This window comes from Cydia amplana, chromosome 6 (genome assembly GCF_948474715.1).
Source record: "Cydia amplana chromosome 6, ilCydAmpl1.1, whole genome shotgun sequence".
NCBI classification, from domain to species: Eukaryota; Metazoa; Arthropoda; class Insecta; order Lepidoptera; family Tortricidae; genus Cydia; species Cydia amplana.
This window is the reverse complement of record NC_086074.1, coordinates 13,102,510-13,121,666: the sequence shown is the minus strand read 5'-3', so window position 1 is coordinate 13,121,666 and position 19,157 is coordinate 13,102,510. Positions and strand designations below refer to the sequence as shown.

The window sequence follows — 19,157 nt, the reverse complement described above, 5'->3', positions numbered from 1 at the left end:
TACGAGAAATTCATAATTCATAAAAAATCTTTACACTTTTTTTTTACGAAACTCTACAGAATTAAAAGTATGGGGATTTGCTCTAGAAAAAAGAAATACCTGTGAATAGCCCAGTTATCCTACTATATATAATAGTAAACTTATCAAACATTTTTCTTTTATAACCCTCTTAAATAACCCTCTTAAAAAAATGTTTTGTGTCTCACGGCGTACCTGCATTGTAAGAGCGGTAAGCAGCTTTTAGGATTTTTAAGTATGTTTAGATGATTTCTGATAAGTTGTTATGCTTCTGTACGGCTACCATCAGTTTGGCACTGACATAAACGCCATCGAGAACGTAATTTACTTTCTATGCTTCTCGCTCGTACTCGCATATTAGTGCGAACGAGATGTATTATAGAAAGTAAATTACGTTCTGGATAGCGTATATGTCAGTTTTGACACTGTCAGTTACTCATGGTACGGGCTCTGGTTGTAGATAACATTAATAAATTACTTCTGGACTTGATATATATACACATACAATTTAATTATTTTTTTAAGAAGCAGAAATGTCTGCGACCGATGCTATTATGCTCAGAATAAATTAAAAATTGGAAAAAATACTGTCTTGGGTGACACTTGAACTCCAGACGCCGTGAGTTCAAGTCTCACCCAAGAGAGTAATTTTTCCACTTTTAAATTCATATAAATAAAGATGTTGGGAACACTTTCGCCAGTAGAGTTATTATTATACGCAGATGATATGGTGCTGCTGTGTCCATCAATCAGTGCGCTAGTGAAACTTCTCAAGTTGTGTGAAGATTATGCGGTCGCTCATGGTCTGAGGTACAACACAAGTAAGAGCGAGCTGTTAGTTTTTAAAGCAGGTAACAAGGCTTTTGACGAACTACCACCTGTCAGCTTGTGTGGTGCCGCTCTTAAAAGGGTGACACGTTTCAAGTATCTTGGACACTGGGTGACTGACAACTTACTGGATGATGTCGATATAGAGAGGGAGCGCAGGGCATTGGCGGTGCGTTGTAATATGTTGTCCCGCAGGTTTGCGCGGTGTAATGGGAATGTCAAAATAACGCTATTTAAAGCATTTTGCCAGACCTTTTACGCGTGCAGCCTGTGGACAAATTATACTAAAAGAGCCTTTAATGCCCTGCGCGTCCAGTACAACAATGGGTTCAGGATGCTGTTGGGACTGCCTCGTTTTTGCAGCGCGTCAGGTATGTTCGCGGAGGCGCGCACTGACTGCTTCGGTGCGATCATACGCAATAGAACGGCCTCCCTGATGCGTCGCGTGCGTGACAGTTCCAACAGCCTCGTGCGCCTAGTGCTAGAATCGCCTGCTTGCGCCTTCTGGAAACACTGGGACGATGTACATATGGGGTCCAGAGGCGTAGTTTATAATTTATTATAGGTAATTTAGTATAAGTCTCACTAACATAAGATTAAGGGAATGTACACTAACACTATGGACATGGTCCGAAATAAAATATATTGAATTGAATTGAATTGAATTATAATTGTGATAAAATTAACATATTTAGTTCTTAGGATAAGTCTGACAAAAAATGCACATAGGTCCGTGCAAATGTGCAGTCAAGCGGGAGTTGGACTTAATGGACGGAACCCTTAGAACGCGAGTCCGACTCGCACTTGGCCGGTTTTTTCCTATTAGGCCTAGTTTTATAACATAAAATATACGTATTAACTATTGGTTTCCTGTTACAGCAACGCTATTGGGCTCGGAGTGCGTCGTAGCGGAGCAGTGCACCCTGAAGGTGGCTTACAGTGCTTGTTTGGAAGGCGTATGCCGCTGCACCGACGGTCATCTGCAGTTCAGGAAGCACACATGTCTCTCTCGTAAGTAATTCTTGACTTTAAATTAAGAGATTATAATAGTATGGTATTTATTATAACATATCGTATTTATTATTATGAGCGGTTACGTCCAAAGTGTTTTAGAAAACTCACGAGCCGCTTGCAACCCAGTACAAAGTCTGCATGTGAAATTAAGATACAAACAAAATGTATTTTTAGAGTCTAAAGAAGCAAAAAATAACGTATGCGCATAAATTGAGCCCAACTTTATTGTTCAGCAATAAACTGTCTGCATTTTCCCGAGCCCGATTACCAACATCGCTAACCCGCTCGTATTGTCCGAGCCAGTAAGCGTAACAATAGCAAGGCATTATCCTCACAACTCCTCACTCCGATACACACCGGTAACACATCATTTACTTTCGATTTCGTTCGGTCGTCTAGCAACTCATGCCGAATTGACCAAGTCACGGAGAGTTACTGGACTGCGACGAACCAAGATAAGTCGCCGTGTAATTCTATAAATCGGGAAGATGTGTGTCGTCACGGGGGACACGGAGGGTTCGTGGCGATGCGAGTTTTGATATCGCTTTGTGGTCTTATTTAAATTTATTATTTTCTCTTATGTCAAAGATCGCATAATATAACATTTTCTTGGCTATGAGTATGAGTGGAGTATGAGTCCACTAAGTTTAAGATGATTATTGTGAAAGTAAATAAACATTTTTAATTTTTTAATTTTAATTTTTTTTATGAGTCTTAGAGAATAAGTACTCTAAAATCGCGACAAAATTATCTAAATTGTAAATAAAAATATTGGAATTGCACTTCCAAATGGTGTGTCTGTATTGAACTAATGATCAATGTGAATTACTACATATTTTTAAATAGGACACCTGACAGCAATTATGAGATTTATTCTTTTAAAAGTTGATAGTTAGTATAAGTAGAACCTGTAAAAAGGCTTTCTTCACTTATTCTATATATTTTCCAATATATAGTGGAAGTAGTTTTAATAGAGCATCATTTCCGTGTGCGAAGCTAGTCTGTGAGAAAACGAGGTAATTGTTCTTCGGACTGGCGGCGACTTCATGTGAACCTCTCTTATTACGGCCAATAACGCCACCATTATAATCTTATTGTGAGAAATATACCACTTATAGCATAGTCTTTCTAAATGCCTTAAATAACCAAGTTTGCCCACATACTGCGAAAAACAGTGTTGGCAGATGGTAATTCCATAAACTACAGGTAGCAAAAGAAAGGACTGTCATTAACATCTACAAACATCAAAATTACAACGTAAAGTAGTGAAAGCATACCTACCTATTAAAAAACAGTGTTGGCCGAAACGTTAATGCAATTGAAAATGTTGGCCATTAACCATTATAAATTGAACTGTAAACTGTAATCGTCCGTTACGGTTTAAGGTTCAATTTATAATGGTTAATGGCCAACATTTTCAATTGCATTAACGTTTCGGACAACACTGTTAAAAAAGGCTCAACGTAGGAATTACGAATAATTCCATCTATAGATTGCCGTAGTAACAATCCAAACCGCAATGACTTTCAATGTGATACAATAATAGGAGTATTCACAATCATCAAACTGAAGATTGGATTAACATATTGTTTCCAGCTCGAAGTCGAAACTCTTAATTTGCATATTAATTGTAATTATATTACGAACTAGTTCTGAAAAATCATTGCTGTACTTAGTTCTGAAGCACCGCATTGTAATCACACCACAACATCTTCTGATTGTCTAATTCAAATGGAATAAGTAGGCGAGTAGATACTGTCCCAGATAAATCTTCCTATTATCTAGTCAACATTTTGATATTTGAATGACCACAGGCGATGACTAGGTATCTGGGTCGTCAACATATCTGAACAAAGTCCATACAAAAAAGCAGTCGGAACACCAACCATGGTGCGTGCCTTACTGTTTCTGATTACCATATAATGGACTATCAAATTACCATTTGTAAATTTACATTCACAACACTTAATCAAATTGGCGTCGTTTTATTATTATAGTACATATTTGCATTGTAAAACAACCGCCGTTCGGAAAACTTGCATCATTTACATACGCAAGCAGATACATACCCTCCCGCGTTAGGTCATCGGTACGATATCGTATGGTGATTTACTTGGTCTATTGGGAGAATATTCCTTTGTTACTTGCTCTGCTGAATTAAGTCTTGGTTAATTAACCACAATATATTATTACTTATACTTGCTTGCTCACTTTATTCTTACTGTAAATGAAATCAAACATGCAAATGAATAAGAAAAAACACAACACGTGTTTCGCCCTTACGAGGTACCCGCATTTTGTAGGTATCTACTGTTCTATTAGATACCTTTATATTAAAAAATATATTGGTACCCATGTTCTGGCAAACAAGTCATGATAGTAATAGTAGAAAAGAAACTATATGTATAATATTTACTATCTTCTTACCTCATCATGTTGTCATCTATAAAAATCGAACCATAACCAAAGTACGAGGCGTGTCTGATGCATCTTGAATAAACGAGAGTGGGATTTTGCTAAACTATTGTGTTGTGTACGCACTAGACATAAGAAAGAGGCAGTATGATTATTTTTAGTTATTAACCAAAGCCAAACAATAGCTTGCGACGAGCTGCAACTAAAATTCTTCATTCTAGGTTTTTTTCTGAGAAACCGTTAACTTTCAAATTCCAAAGGCAAAACTATGACTTATTGCACTGTAACTTTTTTGCACTGTATAGACGATAACACTTGACATAATGATGCTACACAAACAGCTGTTTACAACTGTACATCGGCTATTAGAACGTTAGCAGAGCGTCGCGTATGGTCAGCATCAGGAAAATTGCTATCAACAACCGATCATTAAGAGTATTAAGACCAGCACGTTCCATGCATTACTGTAAATAAATACAACCATTTCTAGAATATACGTTTGCGAAGGACTCCCATTAATATATGAGTAAGATTATGTACTAATTATTGTATTATTATCTCGCTTTCAGCTGCACCACCCGGACATGTCTGCTACAGTAACGAACACTGTCGGCTATGGGACAGAGAAAGTCATTGTGAATTTGTCATACCCAATCTCTTTGGCAGATGCTCCTGCAATGCATTTTACCGATTAACCGGCGATAAATGTGTGGCACAAAAACCGACCTTGGTCACAGAAGCGGTTGTTGCTGAACAAGAAACCGTGTTAGTGGACGCCAACGGAACCATATTAGAAAATACTCTTAACCATAAATCGCCCACGGCATCCGCATTTGTAAATTCTGGGTCCGTAGATTCTTTACGACCAGCAAACACATTTACAGATTCGTCAGAAGATGTCAAGCCCAGTAATTTACCAATGTTCACGAACAAAAACGAAATACTAAGCACACAAGAAGATAGTCCGCTAATGCAAGCTGTTATGAAAGTTCCCGAGCCAACTAAAAAACTGCCGGTGTCAAACCGCAAAGATGGAGAACCTAATGAAACCGTTGGTATCGATGAGTTGACTGCCAATTTGCATGCAAACGATCAGCCGATCTATAGAGTTGTGACGCAACCGTCCTTAGATAAGAAAAGTAACAAAAAAACCGGAACATCTAAAGACCAGCAGAAATACAAAACGGGACATCAGAAGAAATCATCTTTGAAAGGTAACTTGCTTTTTATAATAATTAACATTATAAACAAACAGTATGATTTCAATTCTAATGAGTAGCCTAACCTAACGTTATATTTGCAATTTCTAGATAAACACCGTATCCGAGCAGATTCCGTAGCTGATATCGGGCCGGCCTCTCTTGGAATGCCTTGTTTAACCGACTCACAGTGCCATCTCGTTGATCCTTATACGCGCTGTCTCAACAAACGCTGTGACTGTGCGTATCGGACTAATTCCACTTCGGCGTGCTCAGCGAGAAACAGAGGATGCTTGCCGGGGACATTCCAGGTTAGTTAACCTTTTTAATTTTATACTTAATTATTGACGTTTATAATTTTTTTAAAGCTATTAATTTTGCAATCTATTATTTCAGTGCCGTTCTACTGGGGCGTGCATCAGTTGGTACTTTGTCTGTGATGGCCGAAAAGATTGTCCCGACGGATCCGATGAAACTTGTCAAGGTACCGGTAAAGGTTGGTAGTTAATGCACATTATCTTTTTGCACTTCTAATCCTTCTCCATTTTAACTGTCTCTTTCTTATTTATTAATATAAATGTTTAATAGTTAGCAAATATACATAGTTTGTACACTTGATACATACTCGTACCTACTTTTAAGATCTAGATCTTCAAATGTAGCTCAAAGTCGATGTAGTCGCGTGCCTGTCCTCTTCATCGTTACCATTAGCGCCAGCAATGCTTAGGTATTTATATCAGGCTATTTGGTATAATTCCCTCGTTATAGTCTAATTTAAACATACTCTGTCTTATAGGAAACGGGTTGCGAACTGGTTTAGTAGTAATTCTCGTCATATACCTACATAGGTAATGGTCGCTCAACGGCGCTGGTTGGTGTCTACACGACATTGCTGTCAGTATCGCGACTTCGCATTAATGTACCCGTTTAATAATCTAGAGTGGTTAAATTACTTTATCAACGGTAATAACATCGCCTCTCATTGCCGTGTTAGAAATTCTAAATGGCTTAATCTGAAGTAAAATCGTCGTTAACTTGGTTTTTAGATCCCATGCCATACTTTGTATCATCTATAACTATAGTCATAACATAAACTCAAATAGTGCTAATAAACTTAAGTAGTGAACATATAAAATAAAAAGTTACTATTAATTACGATCATTAAAAAAATTCCTCATATTGATGTCGATGGAAGAGTCGATATCTTACTAAGCCCGAGCCCAAGCAAAAGTGCATATTTTTGATCCTGTCAAACCGGGGTTTGATCATGCGACTCTTGCGCCATATGAAGCATCGATCTATCAACATAATATGAACATACCTTTCAAGCTGTCACATGGTCCATTTAATTTGCAGATGGTACTGGCGAGCGGTGTCCCATGCACGCGTTCCGTTGCGGCGGCGTAGGGTCTCAATGCGTGTCGCGGGCGGCGCGGTGCGACGGCACACCTCAGTGCCCCGGAGGAGAGGACGAAAGGAATTGTCGGGCTACAAGGAGAAAAGGGTAAGTGTGTGATAGTTAGCACCGACCTTTTATAAAAGATATTAAAACGGAAATTTTCAAAATAGGTACGTACTTTGGGTTGGCAATCATTCAAATGATAGTTTACTGCTGTAAAAATGTCACGTTTTAAAGAGCGTTTTATTACATTGAAAGCCATATCCTAATATTTATTAAAATAAATAAACCATGAGGCATTCTTTAACAGACAATCTAAAGGAATACGCAAGATTAAGGTTAGATTTTACTATCGGTCGAGAACCTGAACCTACACCATGCAACTAAACTAATATAGGTATATACATATGTACCCCCTATGTATACCCTATCTTTCGCAAATAAATAACTTATGACTTACCTACTAATGTAAAACAGACGACACTCAAATTGATACCTACTCAAAGGCGTCAGCGTTAACGATGCCCTCTTTCGCACAGGTATATATCGTATAGAGCCATAAAACTGTAGAAAAACTGGTTTTGATCATAGTTTAAATAGTGAAGAGATAAATATAAACAGCCCTTACTCATATTAATTTCAGGTGTCCTCGCCATACGTTCCGCTGTGGCTCCGGGGAGTGCTTGCCCGAGTACGAATTCTGCAACGCCATAGTGTCTTGCAAGGATGGCTCGGACGAGCCTAAACACCTCTGCAATGAACAATCACGGTACGTACTTACCTCCTTCAATGTTTACATTACACCACTTTGAGGCTTATTCTGATTGTAATAACAGGTTACGAATTTGATCTGGATTTGTTTTTGATCATTCCCATAACAAATTAATAAACTGTTATTACTTATTACAATAGGAATAAGCCTCGTCATTCTTATTCGGAACATGTTTTGCGATGGCCACGATCACAGACTTTACTGCGGCTGCATGGCTGCAGCAGCGCCGCGTCAACGATGCCGGAGCTTATTTGACTAATTTAACACTTTCAGTGCCAAATGCCCCATTTCCTATACAAAATAAACACAGCTTGCATGTTCTTGTCAGTGAATGTAGTAACAGTGGCGTAAAGTATACAAGTCTAAACGTTTGCGCAAGTGAAAAAATCTTGTTAACATTGTTTACAAGATTTATCCGTTTTATCTCACACAAGATGTTCAGTGAAGAAGTGAATTGAATTTCGGGTGGACGGAAGATTTAGTTAAATTAAATCTTTCACGGTGTTCCGTTTGCACAACAACCCTAGAAAGACTGAAAAAGAAGTGCACCCATTTCCTTATAATTTTTTTGTCCTAATAAAAATTTATTTTGTTTTTCAGATGGCGGGCCGCGGACTTCTGCCCACTTCGTTGCGGGAACGGGCGCTGCAGGAGCACGGCTGTGGCCTGCTCGGGCCGAGACGGATGTGGTGACAACAGCGACGAAATTGCTTGTACCGTCTGTAGTAAGTTGCACTTTCTATAAAGCAATTTGTTAGTTCACTCACTTTTCGTGTTTCTTCCTTGGCTTCACCCATGTCATCCATTGCTCGTTGAGGGCCTGCGATGTAATACCAACCAGAGTTTTATCCACCCCTTCATAGCGAATAACCTATGTAAAGCTAGCCTGTTTTAACGGGACAGTTTTGCTAGGCACGTCGCGCGTTTGTTTTTGCGTTGCTCATTAATGTATTAGGGAAATCAATTTAAAACTTTGCCGGTCGAATCGTCAGCTAACCCCTAAACCCCGGCCCAGGGTACTAATTAGTGAAAAAAAATAAACAAACTTTCATGCTTTTACCGTGTGGCCTATGGAAGCAACAGATATTAGATATAATGTACAATTGTACCTACATTATAATTATGTTCACGATTGTTTTTCGCTTCTCTACTTACCGTAACAATTAAAGCGCAAATTCACTCCCAGCGTGAGATCGAAAGAGGCAACAAAAAAAACAAAAGCAAGCTACAATAGAAGCAATTTCTAGTTCCATTTTGAATAAGTTCGTTGCCCATGAAAATTGACCTTGTAGAAAAAGCCAGTCCAGCTGATTAAATATTTGTCCGCTATGAAGACATGTGGCGCACATTAGGACAATTTGCTACGATATGTGGTCCCGTTACTTGTACAATGCATGCAAATGATGCCACATGTGAGTCTATAAACGGAATACCAATAGGGTGACGGCCGTTTATACGTATGTTGAATGAATCGCAACACCTACATGTAACATTCTGTCATTTCATGTTGTTATTACAATTTTACTTCTGTAACCGAATCTGAATTATTAGCTAATAACTATTGTTATGTAGGTACGTAAAATTAGAACTGATAACCTTTTTCCTTTTTTTCCTCAGGATGTCCAGCGCCACAAGATAAACCTTGAATTAGAGTGTAGCTCAACGAATCATTCTAGTGAACATTCTTGGCTGTCGGATCTCAACTTATAGTGCATTTATTATTCGTCGAGTGAGATCGTTCTGTCTCTTAGCATACACGCGATATCCGAGGCTGCTCAAATGGGAACACACTGCCTTAAAATATAATGAGTTCTATGTATTCATTCTTAGCATTTTAACTTCTGCCTATAAATAAGGCAAGTGACAAACGGAACAAGAACCTTATAAAACATTGAGAGAGTAAAGTAGAGGACTTGTTTCATGAGTACGCTATCTATGTACCTATCTATAGAAAAGTGGTTCTTAACCAGTACCTATATAGTCTTCGGACCACTGATGCGGTCTCTGTAAGGACCAGACATGGTCCGCGAATCATAAATTGCATAACCTTTTGTTGATTTTATTTGTCACAGGTATTTTATATTTAAACCGAAACGTTGTCGAGTGGTCGCTTATCACTGAAAGGTTGATGTAGTAGGAGATAGTATGCCATACGGCAAGTATTTGTTGCCTTTTCTCTGCCTGTATTTGAAGCACTTGTCCTGTGTAACTTGCCCCTTCACCTGACCCTATTTCTGGACTGCGAATTCTAACTTCTTACAAAATATAAGACGTAGGACAAGCTTTCCTATGTCAAAGTCTTTTTGAAAATGATAAAAATGTAATAGACTTGCAGGACATTTTCATTACACATGTATGGGGTAAGACCTAAAATATGTATACAATTAAGAAATAACGAATTTGAATAATTTATTGTGTAATTACACTAGCGAGCAATATTCTAAGTATAGGCAGTGGCACGATAATAATAGAAATAAATAATAATAGTACGTTTAACTAGGTCATACTCAATAAGACTGAGGAGTAATACTCTGGCTATTAACGTGTTTAGAATAAATATTACCACTGCACTGTAAATATTAGTACTTCGTAGGCCTGCGCTCATTCACAGTTTATAATAGTATAGATATACCTACACACTATTAAATAGTAGAATGTAATGTGCACAAGAAGAGATTTTTATTCACTTATAAATTTTCGTTATTAATTGTAACTGTCATATGACGAAATAGGTAGCGTTCTTCTTTGACTTCAATTAGCATACTTTTCTAAAAATTATACTTTAAGTTTAGTGTTCAAAAATGTTTGAATTGAGAAAAATATTTGACGAAACATTATCAAAAAAAACCAATGTTGCCATAAGTGTGATGTACTATCAAACTTATGTATAAATATATCCCAAAATTAACGTATATTGTCAACCCCCATCCAGCTCGCTATATTCTACATATTAATTATGTGTTCGAGGACAACCAGACCTTGCCTTTATGCACCTTACTAGTATTCAAATCATAAATGTATAATTATACCTACTTAGTTGTATGCAAGTAAATATATAAGTACGTGTTAATTCTTATAAAATACTATGCTAACTATTCCCTTGGTTGCTAATAAATTGAACGTTCCATAAGAATTAAAAGATGAACCCTAAAGTGAAATAACATTGTCAAAAATGTCGTAATGTTATGGGCAAAAGCTACCAAGGGTTATTGTCAGTGTGAGTCATACGAAGTCGATTTATTTTTAAATGTTACTTTGTATTTATAAATATAAGTTGGTTCACTTAGCAAAGTAAAACTATGGGCTCTTTGGAACTATGTCACAGTACAGTCATATATTGTACTTAGGTATACTATGTAATTTATTAAAAAAATTGTGAGATTTTTGAGATATCTCCTGTCAATTTGACAAGATTCTATGACATGCCCACAGTTGCATTTGGTTAAGTGTCCATATATTTAAGTTAATTATAATTAATTATGGCTCAGTAATATTTATGTTCAGAATAAAGATTACCCGTAGTATTATAAAACTGGTTGTAATATAGCGTGTTTAATGTGTGTGAATGTGATATTTATTAAATTACGATAAATTATTATTTTGCTGTTTTTGTCTGTACGTATTTGATCTTTATCCAATCCAAATAGGTAACTAACTAATAAGGTTCCATTTTCGATGAACACATTTACTTTCAGCGACCCGCTAGACTGTCTGTTGGTACTCGTAGGCGCTTTGCGCTACATACGGGTTTTCTCATGTTATCGGCTACCAAATGTGTGTTAAGAAGGCTTTCCTGCTCAGTTTTGCAGGATGCTGCGTGCTACGGTAAATGAGACATATCATTTGTAAGTTACAATCGCGACATCAAAGCAACATCTATTTATCAAGGAGAATGAATGTGACATCGCAAATTTCCTGCTGGATGCAGCATACTGCAGAGGCAAGGCAATGTTTTCGCAACCGGAATAAAACCTTAATTTTATTAGTAATTGCGCGATGAGGGCGACATGGCCAACATTGCTAACGAGAGTCAATATAAATACTCGACGCCCGAAGGATGATGATTTTCATAACCAAGGGCAATCAATTTATGAATTTTGCGTCTAACTTAATTTTTTAAATCCTTTAATAGAAAACTGAGGGCAATCTTACAGATTGACCAAGGCCAAAACCAAGCAAACCTTGTTGGTATGTTATGACATCGCTCAAGCAAGAACAATAGTTTGTCCCAATCACACAAATATGCCCTTATCTACAAGGATTCGAATCCACGACCACTGCTTATCTTCATAGACACGCTAGGGTGAAATGGCCATTATAAGCTTAATAACATTGTTGGTATTCCAATTTCGTACGAAAATTTAAAATTCAGGTTTCCGAACCCAAGGATAGCGTAAATACTAGAAGAACTAGAATTGGAGGATATAACCATACGGAGACGCCTTGTCTGTAATTTTCTGTACAAAATAGTCTGCCGATTTTTGCGGAGAGGGGCACGTCAAATGTATACGTAACGTAAAATAGCCATGTCAGATAAACGTCAGTCCATACATTGTGTATGACCATTGGCCGCCTATTTTTCGACAGATGGGAACACCTGTTAATGGCTACTCCGTTTGGTTATATCCTCTGAGACTAGAACCGACTTAATTAAGATTAAAATATGTAAAGCAACTGCGCATGCGTCAGAAAATAAAGATGGCACCCAGCCTCCGGACCTACGAGTAACGTAGAACGTGGACCGTCGAGAACACTGCTGACATCGATAACCAACATAAAACGTGCTATAACCATGTGACTTGCGAAACACAAGTCTACAAGATTGAGATAAAATAACACACAGGTGAGTTCACTTTTGAATAAGTACCTATATATATTATATTAAGATTAATGATATACGTACTAAACAGCATATATGTGTTTACATATAGGTACGTATCACGCACCGGTAGGTATAAATAATGTTTTTACAAATGTACACGAGTTTTTTTAGCAATTTACTAACAAAATTCATTTAATTTTTACACGCTTGTCTAAGTACGTAGAATATGGCGAACTTGTAAATAGTAAATACTGTATTTATACCAAGTAATGTAACCTATATTGCGCAAAATAAAACCAATATCAATTTCATAAATTATTTTAACTTATCGAATGATCAAGTGGTCATCCAGGATATTTATTGTTTACGAATTTTTCTTGACTGCCTGTAAACACACACTGAATAGGATTGTTGATATGATACGATTCAACATGCATTATTTTCTTTTAACGTCAGTAGTCGGTATCTCGTTAGTTTAAATGGAAAATAATAGCAACAAGGGACTACTCATCGTTTGCTTGAGGATATCAAAATGGTTATTAGCAACCGTTCAAAGGTTAGTCTATAAGATTTAATTTAAGAGCCCATCAATGTGCTCACTAGCGCCACTGGTAAATAAGTAATTGTGATTATTTACATTTAACGATAGATATTTATAAAAGGGGGACGCTATGTACTGTATTTTGTATTTAAGTGCCTTTTGAATACATTACTTATATCTAATAGTTTTTACGTTGCTGGATTGGACTAGTACTAGCACCAAAAAGAAAATAATGAGTACCTATAGTTTTTTTGTTCTTATTATTGACAAATTTGATTTGACCAATTATAATTTTAGTTTGTATTTGTTGGTCTAGCTACTGGAGAGAAATAAGTGGACTGTAAAACTTATGCAAAAATATATTAAAAACTACCAATTGACCGTTACAATAAATCAGAGCGCGGCGCGTACAGTCTATCGCGAGCGGGACGGGCGCGAGCCGTCGTGTTTCGTGTGTCGCGGTTGGTGAGATAATGGCGTACGCGGTGCGCGGGGCGCGGTGCGCGGGCGCGGCCGCGGATGGACGACCGGTTCTGCTCCGAGCGTCCAGGACTCATGAAGATGCGCTGGTGCTATCAGCACCATATACTCCCGGCGTTGAAGACCCATTGTCTTCAAGACTGTAGATCGGAAGAGGGCATATTGTATTAAAGGCTCGACGTATGATTCCCTTCTTTGTCTTGATGTCTGCTACTCTGGCGACTCCATCTTTCCCAGGTAGCACGTTGACGATACGGCCCATCAACCACATGAGAGGCGGTTGGTTGTTCTCCTTCACTACCACCATGGTTCCAACTTCAAGCTTTCCTCTTGAATGGCGCCATTTCGTTCTCTGCTGAAGGTTGAAGATATATTCGTTTGAGAAACGATTCCAAAAGTGCTGTTTGAGAACTTCTATGCGATGGAACCTTTGGAGACTTGAGATGTTCTGGCTGGAGACTTGACGATGTGGCACAGACGTGAGAGATCTCCCAATAAGGAAGTGAGACGGAGTAAGGGGTGTTAGGTCAGAGGGGTCGTCGGAAAGGGGGGTAAGAGGTCGTGAATTTAAAATTGCTTCGACCTGACTGAGGCATGTTGAAACCTCTTCAAAGGTTAGATGCGTAAGGCCCAACACTCTACGTAAATGATGCTTGACCGACTTTACAGCGGACTCCCATAAGCCGCCAAAATGAGGAGTGTACGCGGGAATAAAAGAGAAGTTAATACCTTCAGTGGCCCTATCCTTAGCTAAATCTTGATTCAGCACGTTAGCGAGCTCGTTGGCAGCGCCAACAAAGGTAGTACCATTGTCCGAGAATATGGTTCTCGGCTTCCCTCGACGAGCTATAAACCGATCGAGCGCTGCAATAAAAGCTTCTTTAGTAAGGTCAGAGACAAGCTCCAAATGAAGTGCCCGTGTCGCTAAGCAAACGAAAATACAAATATAAGCTTTCACGAGCTTGCAGCCTCTACCCTTGCGATCGGCTATCAAAATGGGTCCTGCGTAATCAGTGCCTGTTTCGATAAATGGAAATTCAAGATGTAACCGCTCCTTTGGTAAGTTTCCCATTACAGGTTGAATTGTTTCTGCTTTAAGCCTAATGCAGCGGATACATTGTCGAACAGTATGCTTTACTAAGTTAAGACCCCCAAGAGGCCAGTAGGTTTGACGTAAGATTGACATAAGTAACTGAGGACCTGCATGGAGGGCGCGGAGATGCAACATCCTAACTAAGAGCCTTATTATAGGTTGCTTACAACAAACAATTATAGGGTGCTTAACACCGTAATCGTAAAATGAATTACTAAGTCGACCGCCAACTCTGATAAGGCCAGAGTCGTAAAATGGGGACAAAGATTTAAGTCGACTTTGTTTTGATAACTCCTTTCCAAATTTCAGCAATTCATAATCTTCAGGAAAGGCAGTTTGCTGAGACATGCGAAGGATCAGAGTAGATGCAGCAGATAATTCAGATGCACTAAGGTAACCATGTTTTTTATTACTAGCATTTCGACAGTTGTACGTGAATCTATTTATGTAGGCAATTACCCGCTGTATCTTTGCATAATCTGAGCGATTATTTATCAAGGTTTGAATGGCATTGGTGTCATCTGAATTTGATGAAGTAATGACGAATGATTTATGAGTTATAATCTCTGGTAATGTGGTTTCACCTTCAGAACCAGGTGCAGTCGGCCAATGTGAAGGATCTGACGCTAAAAAAGGCGGCCCTGACCACCATAAAGACGCTGTTTGTATAAGATCCGCATCAAGACCCCGAGACACGAGATCAGCTGAATTTTCCTTAGAAGGAACGTAACGCCAACATTCCGGTTGAAAGCTATCTTGTATCTCGGAGATACGGTTTTTTACGAATGGCCTTAGAAGAGCCGGAGATGATTTTAACCAACCAAGGACAATCATGGAGTCGCACCAAAATATGCAACGTTCTGGTTTCATAGTCAGTGACTCCAGGACCTTCGTACACAGTCTTGCTCCCAACAATGCTGCACAAAGTTCAAGGCGAGGGATGGTCGTGGCCTTGATGGGTGCGATTTTGCTTTTAGAGGCCAGAAGACGCACACACACAGAGCCATCCCCGGCCACGGAGCGGACATAAAGGCACGCTCCATATGCTTTTTCTGACGCATCAGTAAAAGTGTGGAACTCAATTGAAGCAGATGATTCACATGATATCCATCTTGGTATCTTTACATTATTTAGGTTAGGAAGTGATTTCGCAAAATTGTTCCATGATGCAAGTAAGCTGCCTGTAAGAGGCTGATCCCAATCAATTTTGTCCACCCACAACCTTTGCATTAAAATTTTAGCTTCTACAATGCAAGGTGTAACTAAACCAATAGGGTCAAATACCTGTGCTATGGCTGATAATATAGTGCGTTTGGTGACTACGGAAGGAACTGTAATGTTTATTTGAAAAGTTAAAGTATCTTGAGTACAATGCCAGTTAATGCCAAGTGTCTTTGACAATTCTTTTTCGCTTAAGTTAACCGTATGATTAAGAGAAGGTTCATTATTGATTTGCTTCAAAACTTGTTCACTATTGGATTGCCACTTTCTAAGATTGAATTTTGCTGAGCGAAGAGTGTCTGTGACCTTTTGACACAGAGACACGGTATCAGCAATTGAATGTGACCCTGACAGGAAGTCATCTACGTAAAAGTCTTTAGATATTGCATCTTGAGTTTGCTTGTCTGAAGATTCCTGCGCCAATTGGAGAAGACAGCGTGTGCTAAGATAAGGAGCCGACGCTGTACCATAAGTCACAGTATTAAGTGTGTAAATTTTTATGGGTTGCGAGGGGTTAGATCGCCAAAGAATCTTTTGAAGATACCGTTGATCCTCGTCAACAAGGATTTGTCGGTACATTTTCTCTATGTCCGCAGACACTACATACCTATGTTGCCGGAATCTAAGTAGGATAGAGAATAAATCATCTTGAATTCTAGGACCTACTAACTGGATGTCGTTTAGGGACTTTCCAGACGTGGTGACAGCAGACGCGTCAAAGACCGCCCGCAGCTTGGTAGTTGTGCTAGATTCCCTCAAAATTCCATGGTGTGGTAGAAAGTATGATGGTCGCGAAGGGTCATGAAAACTTTCGCTCATGTGACCTAAGGTTTCATATTCAGTCATAAACTCACTGTACCGCTCTCTAAATAAAGGGTCCCTATCAAACTTTCGCTCTAAGGAAAGGAACCTGCGTCTAGCCAGTTCGAAAGAGCTTCCCAATACGTCTGGTGACTCCTTCAACGGCAAAGTGACTACAAAGCGTCCCTCTTCATCGCGTTTTGTTGTAGTGGTAAAGGTTTGTTCACATGTATTTTCGTCTACAGTGAGATTATGTTTTGAAGGTATTGTGTCAAGCTCCCAAAATGGAGTAAGATCTATGCCCGTTTGCTGGTCATTAAGAAAGAAACAAACAGGATTATGACGTTTATTAAGACTTGGCTGACACAAAGCGCCTACGACAAGCCAGCCAAGTTTTGTTTCCGCAAGGAGTGGATTTTGTTTTCCAAGATCTACACGCCCCGAACCAAGTACAGCCCAAAAGATTTGAGCACCGACAAGAAGACTAATTGAAGACGGTTCATAATAAGAGGGGTCAGCTAAACAAAGTCCTGAAGGTATTGGTATTTCATTAACGTCTAAAAATTGATCAGGAATGGGTTGTGTGACTTTTGGCAATATGTAACAATCAATGTCTGTCTTAAAAGTTCCATCACGAGACTCCATATGAAGAGAGCAAGCCTGTACACTTTTCGACTGTTGATCGTTTAGACCAGAAGTATTACAAATAATAGGACGTGTTGGTAATGATAGCTTATTAGTCAAACTCTGCGAAATGTAATTTGCTGTGCTGCAATTATCTAGCATGATTCTCACTGTGTGCAACTGACCCTTGCTGTCACTGACCTTCACCAGAGCTGTGGAAAGAAATACATGTGGCGATACGTTACCCACGACGTGATTGTTTGCCGACAATGCTACATGTTCTGCCGGAGCATTTGTGTCGTTATGCTTGTGCAACAACGTATTGTGCCTGACCTTGCAATATTTACAATGACTAAGACTGCATTTCGACTCATGATGTCCCGGGCGCAGGCAGTTAAGACACACTTTATACTCCTTGGCCTTATTCCAACGTTCGTCAATCGGCAAGGCTCTGAAGGTGTCACAATTAAAGATATAGTGGGTCTTGTTACACAAAGGACAAGGTTTAATATGATTTTTTGCAGTATCATGTTGACTTGAAGAGGCTAGGAAACTTTTAGGCTTACTGACTGACGCCTCTGCCTTGGACTTATTGTTTTTGGATTCTTCTAATGTTTCAAGAAGATTACACCTGTTACTCAAAAATGTAAGAAAGTTGTCAAGTGAAGGAGGCTCTGACAATGAGTTCCTATGCTCCTCCCATTTTCTGCTGGTAATGTTGTCTAACTTGGAGGACATTATATGAATGACTAATGTGTCCCAATGATTAACTGGCTGATCAAGGGTAGCCAATGCTCTAAGATTTTTATTTGCGGTGTCAACTATTTGACGAAGACCTTGACAAGACTCCCGGTGAATCGGGTCTATGTTGAAAAGAGCTTGAACATGATTATTTACCAATAATTGTTTGTTGTCGTACCTATCGCATAGCAGTTTCCATGCTGCATTATAATTTTCTGCTCTGAAATCTAAGCTACGTATCACTATGGCCGCACTTCCGTGAAGAGAAGCACGAAGGTAGTGGAATTTATTGATATCATCTATGCTTTTCTCCGTATGAATTAATGAGACGTAAATATCTTTAAATTCCAACCAATTTTGACAGCCGCCGCTAAAATGTGGTAGGTTTATTTTTGGCAGACGTACGTTACTTTGTCTACATGATATGACAGTCGGGCACTCATCGGAACCTACCTCAGACCTGGCGCCAGCGTACTCCTTAGCCCGCTGACTACGATGTCGCTCCAACAACTCCCGTGCGGTCGCTAGCTCGTGGTAATAAGTCCCTTCAAACTGCTCTCGATCGGTATACAGCTCGCTGGGGTCCTCCACTAGCTGCTCCAACTCGCCCTGAAACGTGTCGTATGACTCATATAAGGCATCTATTTTATTTATGCGTAGGTCTAATTCGACCAATTGTGGTTCGCTTAATTGTTCACAAGATTTAGCTGTTGCTAAATAAGCAGTAAATTGCGTAAGCTTAGCTTTAACTGTACCACGTTTCTTAATTAATTCTTTGCAGCGTGCTTCTGTATTCATTATGCAGTGAAAAATTGAAAAGACAATAAGTGAAATGAAATTACTAAGTGCTCTAAGCAATATGTTACTCGTACCTAATTGAAAAAAATAGCAACACTATCCTCAACTTTGCTCGTAACTTTTCGCAGGCGCTTAAATTTTTATATGTGATGAGCTGATAATGAAATTGCTATTAAAAAATCGTAAGGATCTAAAACGCGTTTCTCGACCAACCCACTTTATATTTTGAAAAATAATTATGATTACAATTTTGATTTCTAATTAAATTACTTTGCAAAAATGACGAAAATAATGATGGAAGTTGAAAATAAAGCTTTGAAAGACTGAACAATATAACTTTAACATGCAACTATGAACTAAGATCGAAGCACTTTTAATGGTTTGTTTTGAT

The 19,157-nt window shown here is 38.8% G+C and overlaps 1 protein-coding gene across 2 annotated transcripts in view; it reads left to right on the top strand.

The window, feature by feature from the left end:
• Positions 1-9,507, top strand: part of LOC134648940 (serine protease nudel-like) — a 56,011-nt gene extending 46,504 nt beyond the window's left edge. The window contains exons 3-10 of one of the 2 annotated variants that reach the window (XM_063503583.1): positions 1,726-1,857; positions 4,845-5,489; positions 5,586-5,785; positions 5,871-5,958; positions 6,831-6,978; positions 7,517-7,642; positions 8,246-8,370; positions 9,263-9,507. In XM_063503583.1, the coding sequence (XP_063359653.1) occupies positions 1,726-1,857; positions 4,845-5,489; positions 5,586-5,785; positions 5,871-5,958; positions 6,831-6,978; positions 7,517-7,642; positions 8,246-8,370; positions 9,263-9,291 (1,493 nt within the window). In that variant the 3' untranslated portion in view covers positions 9,292-9,507. Of the gene's footprint in view, positions 1-1,725; positions 1,858-4,844; positions 5,490-5,585; positions 5,786-5,870; positions 5,971-6,830; positions 6,979-7,516; positions 7,643-8,245; positions 8,371-9,262 lie in introns of both variants that reach the window. The other variant, XM_063503581.1, reaches the window with a different exon arrangement.
• Positions 9,508-19,157: the final 9,650 nt, after the last annotated feature.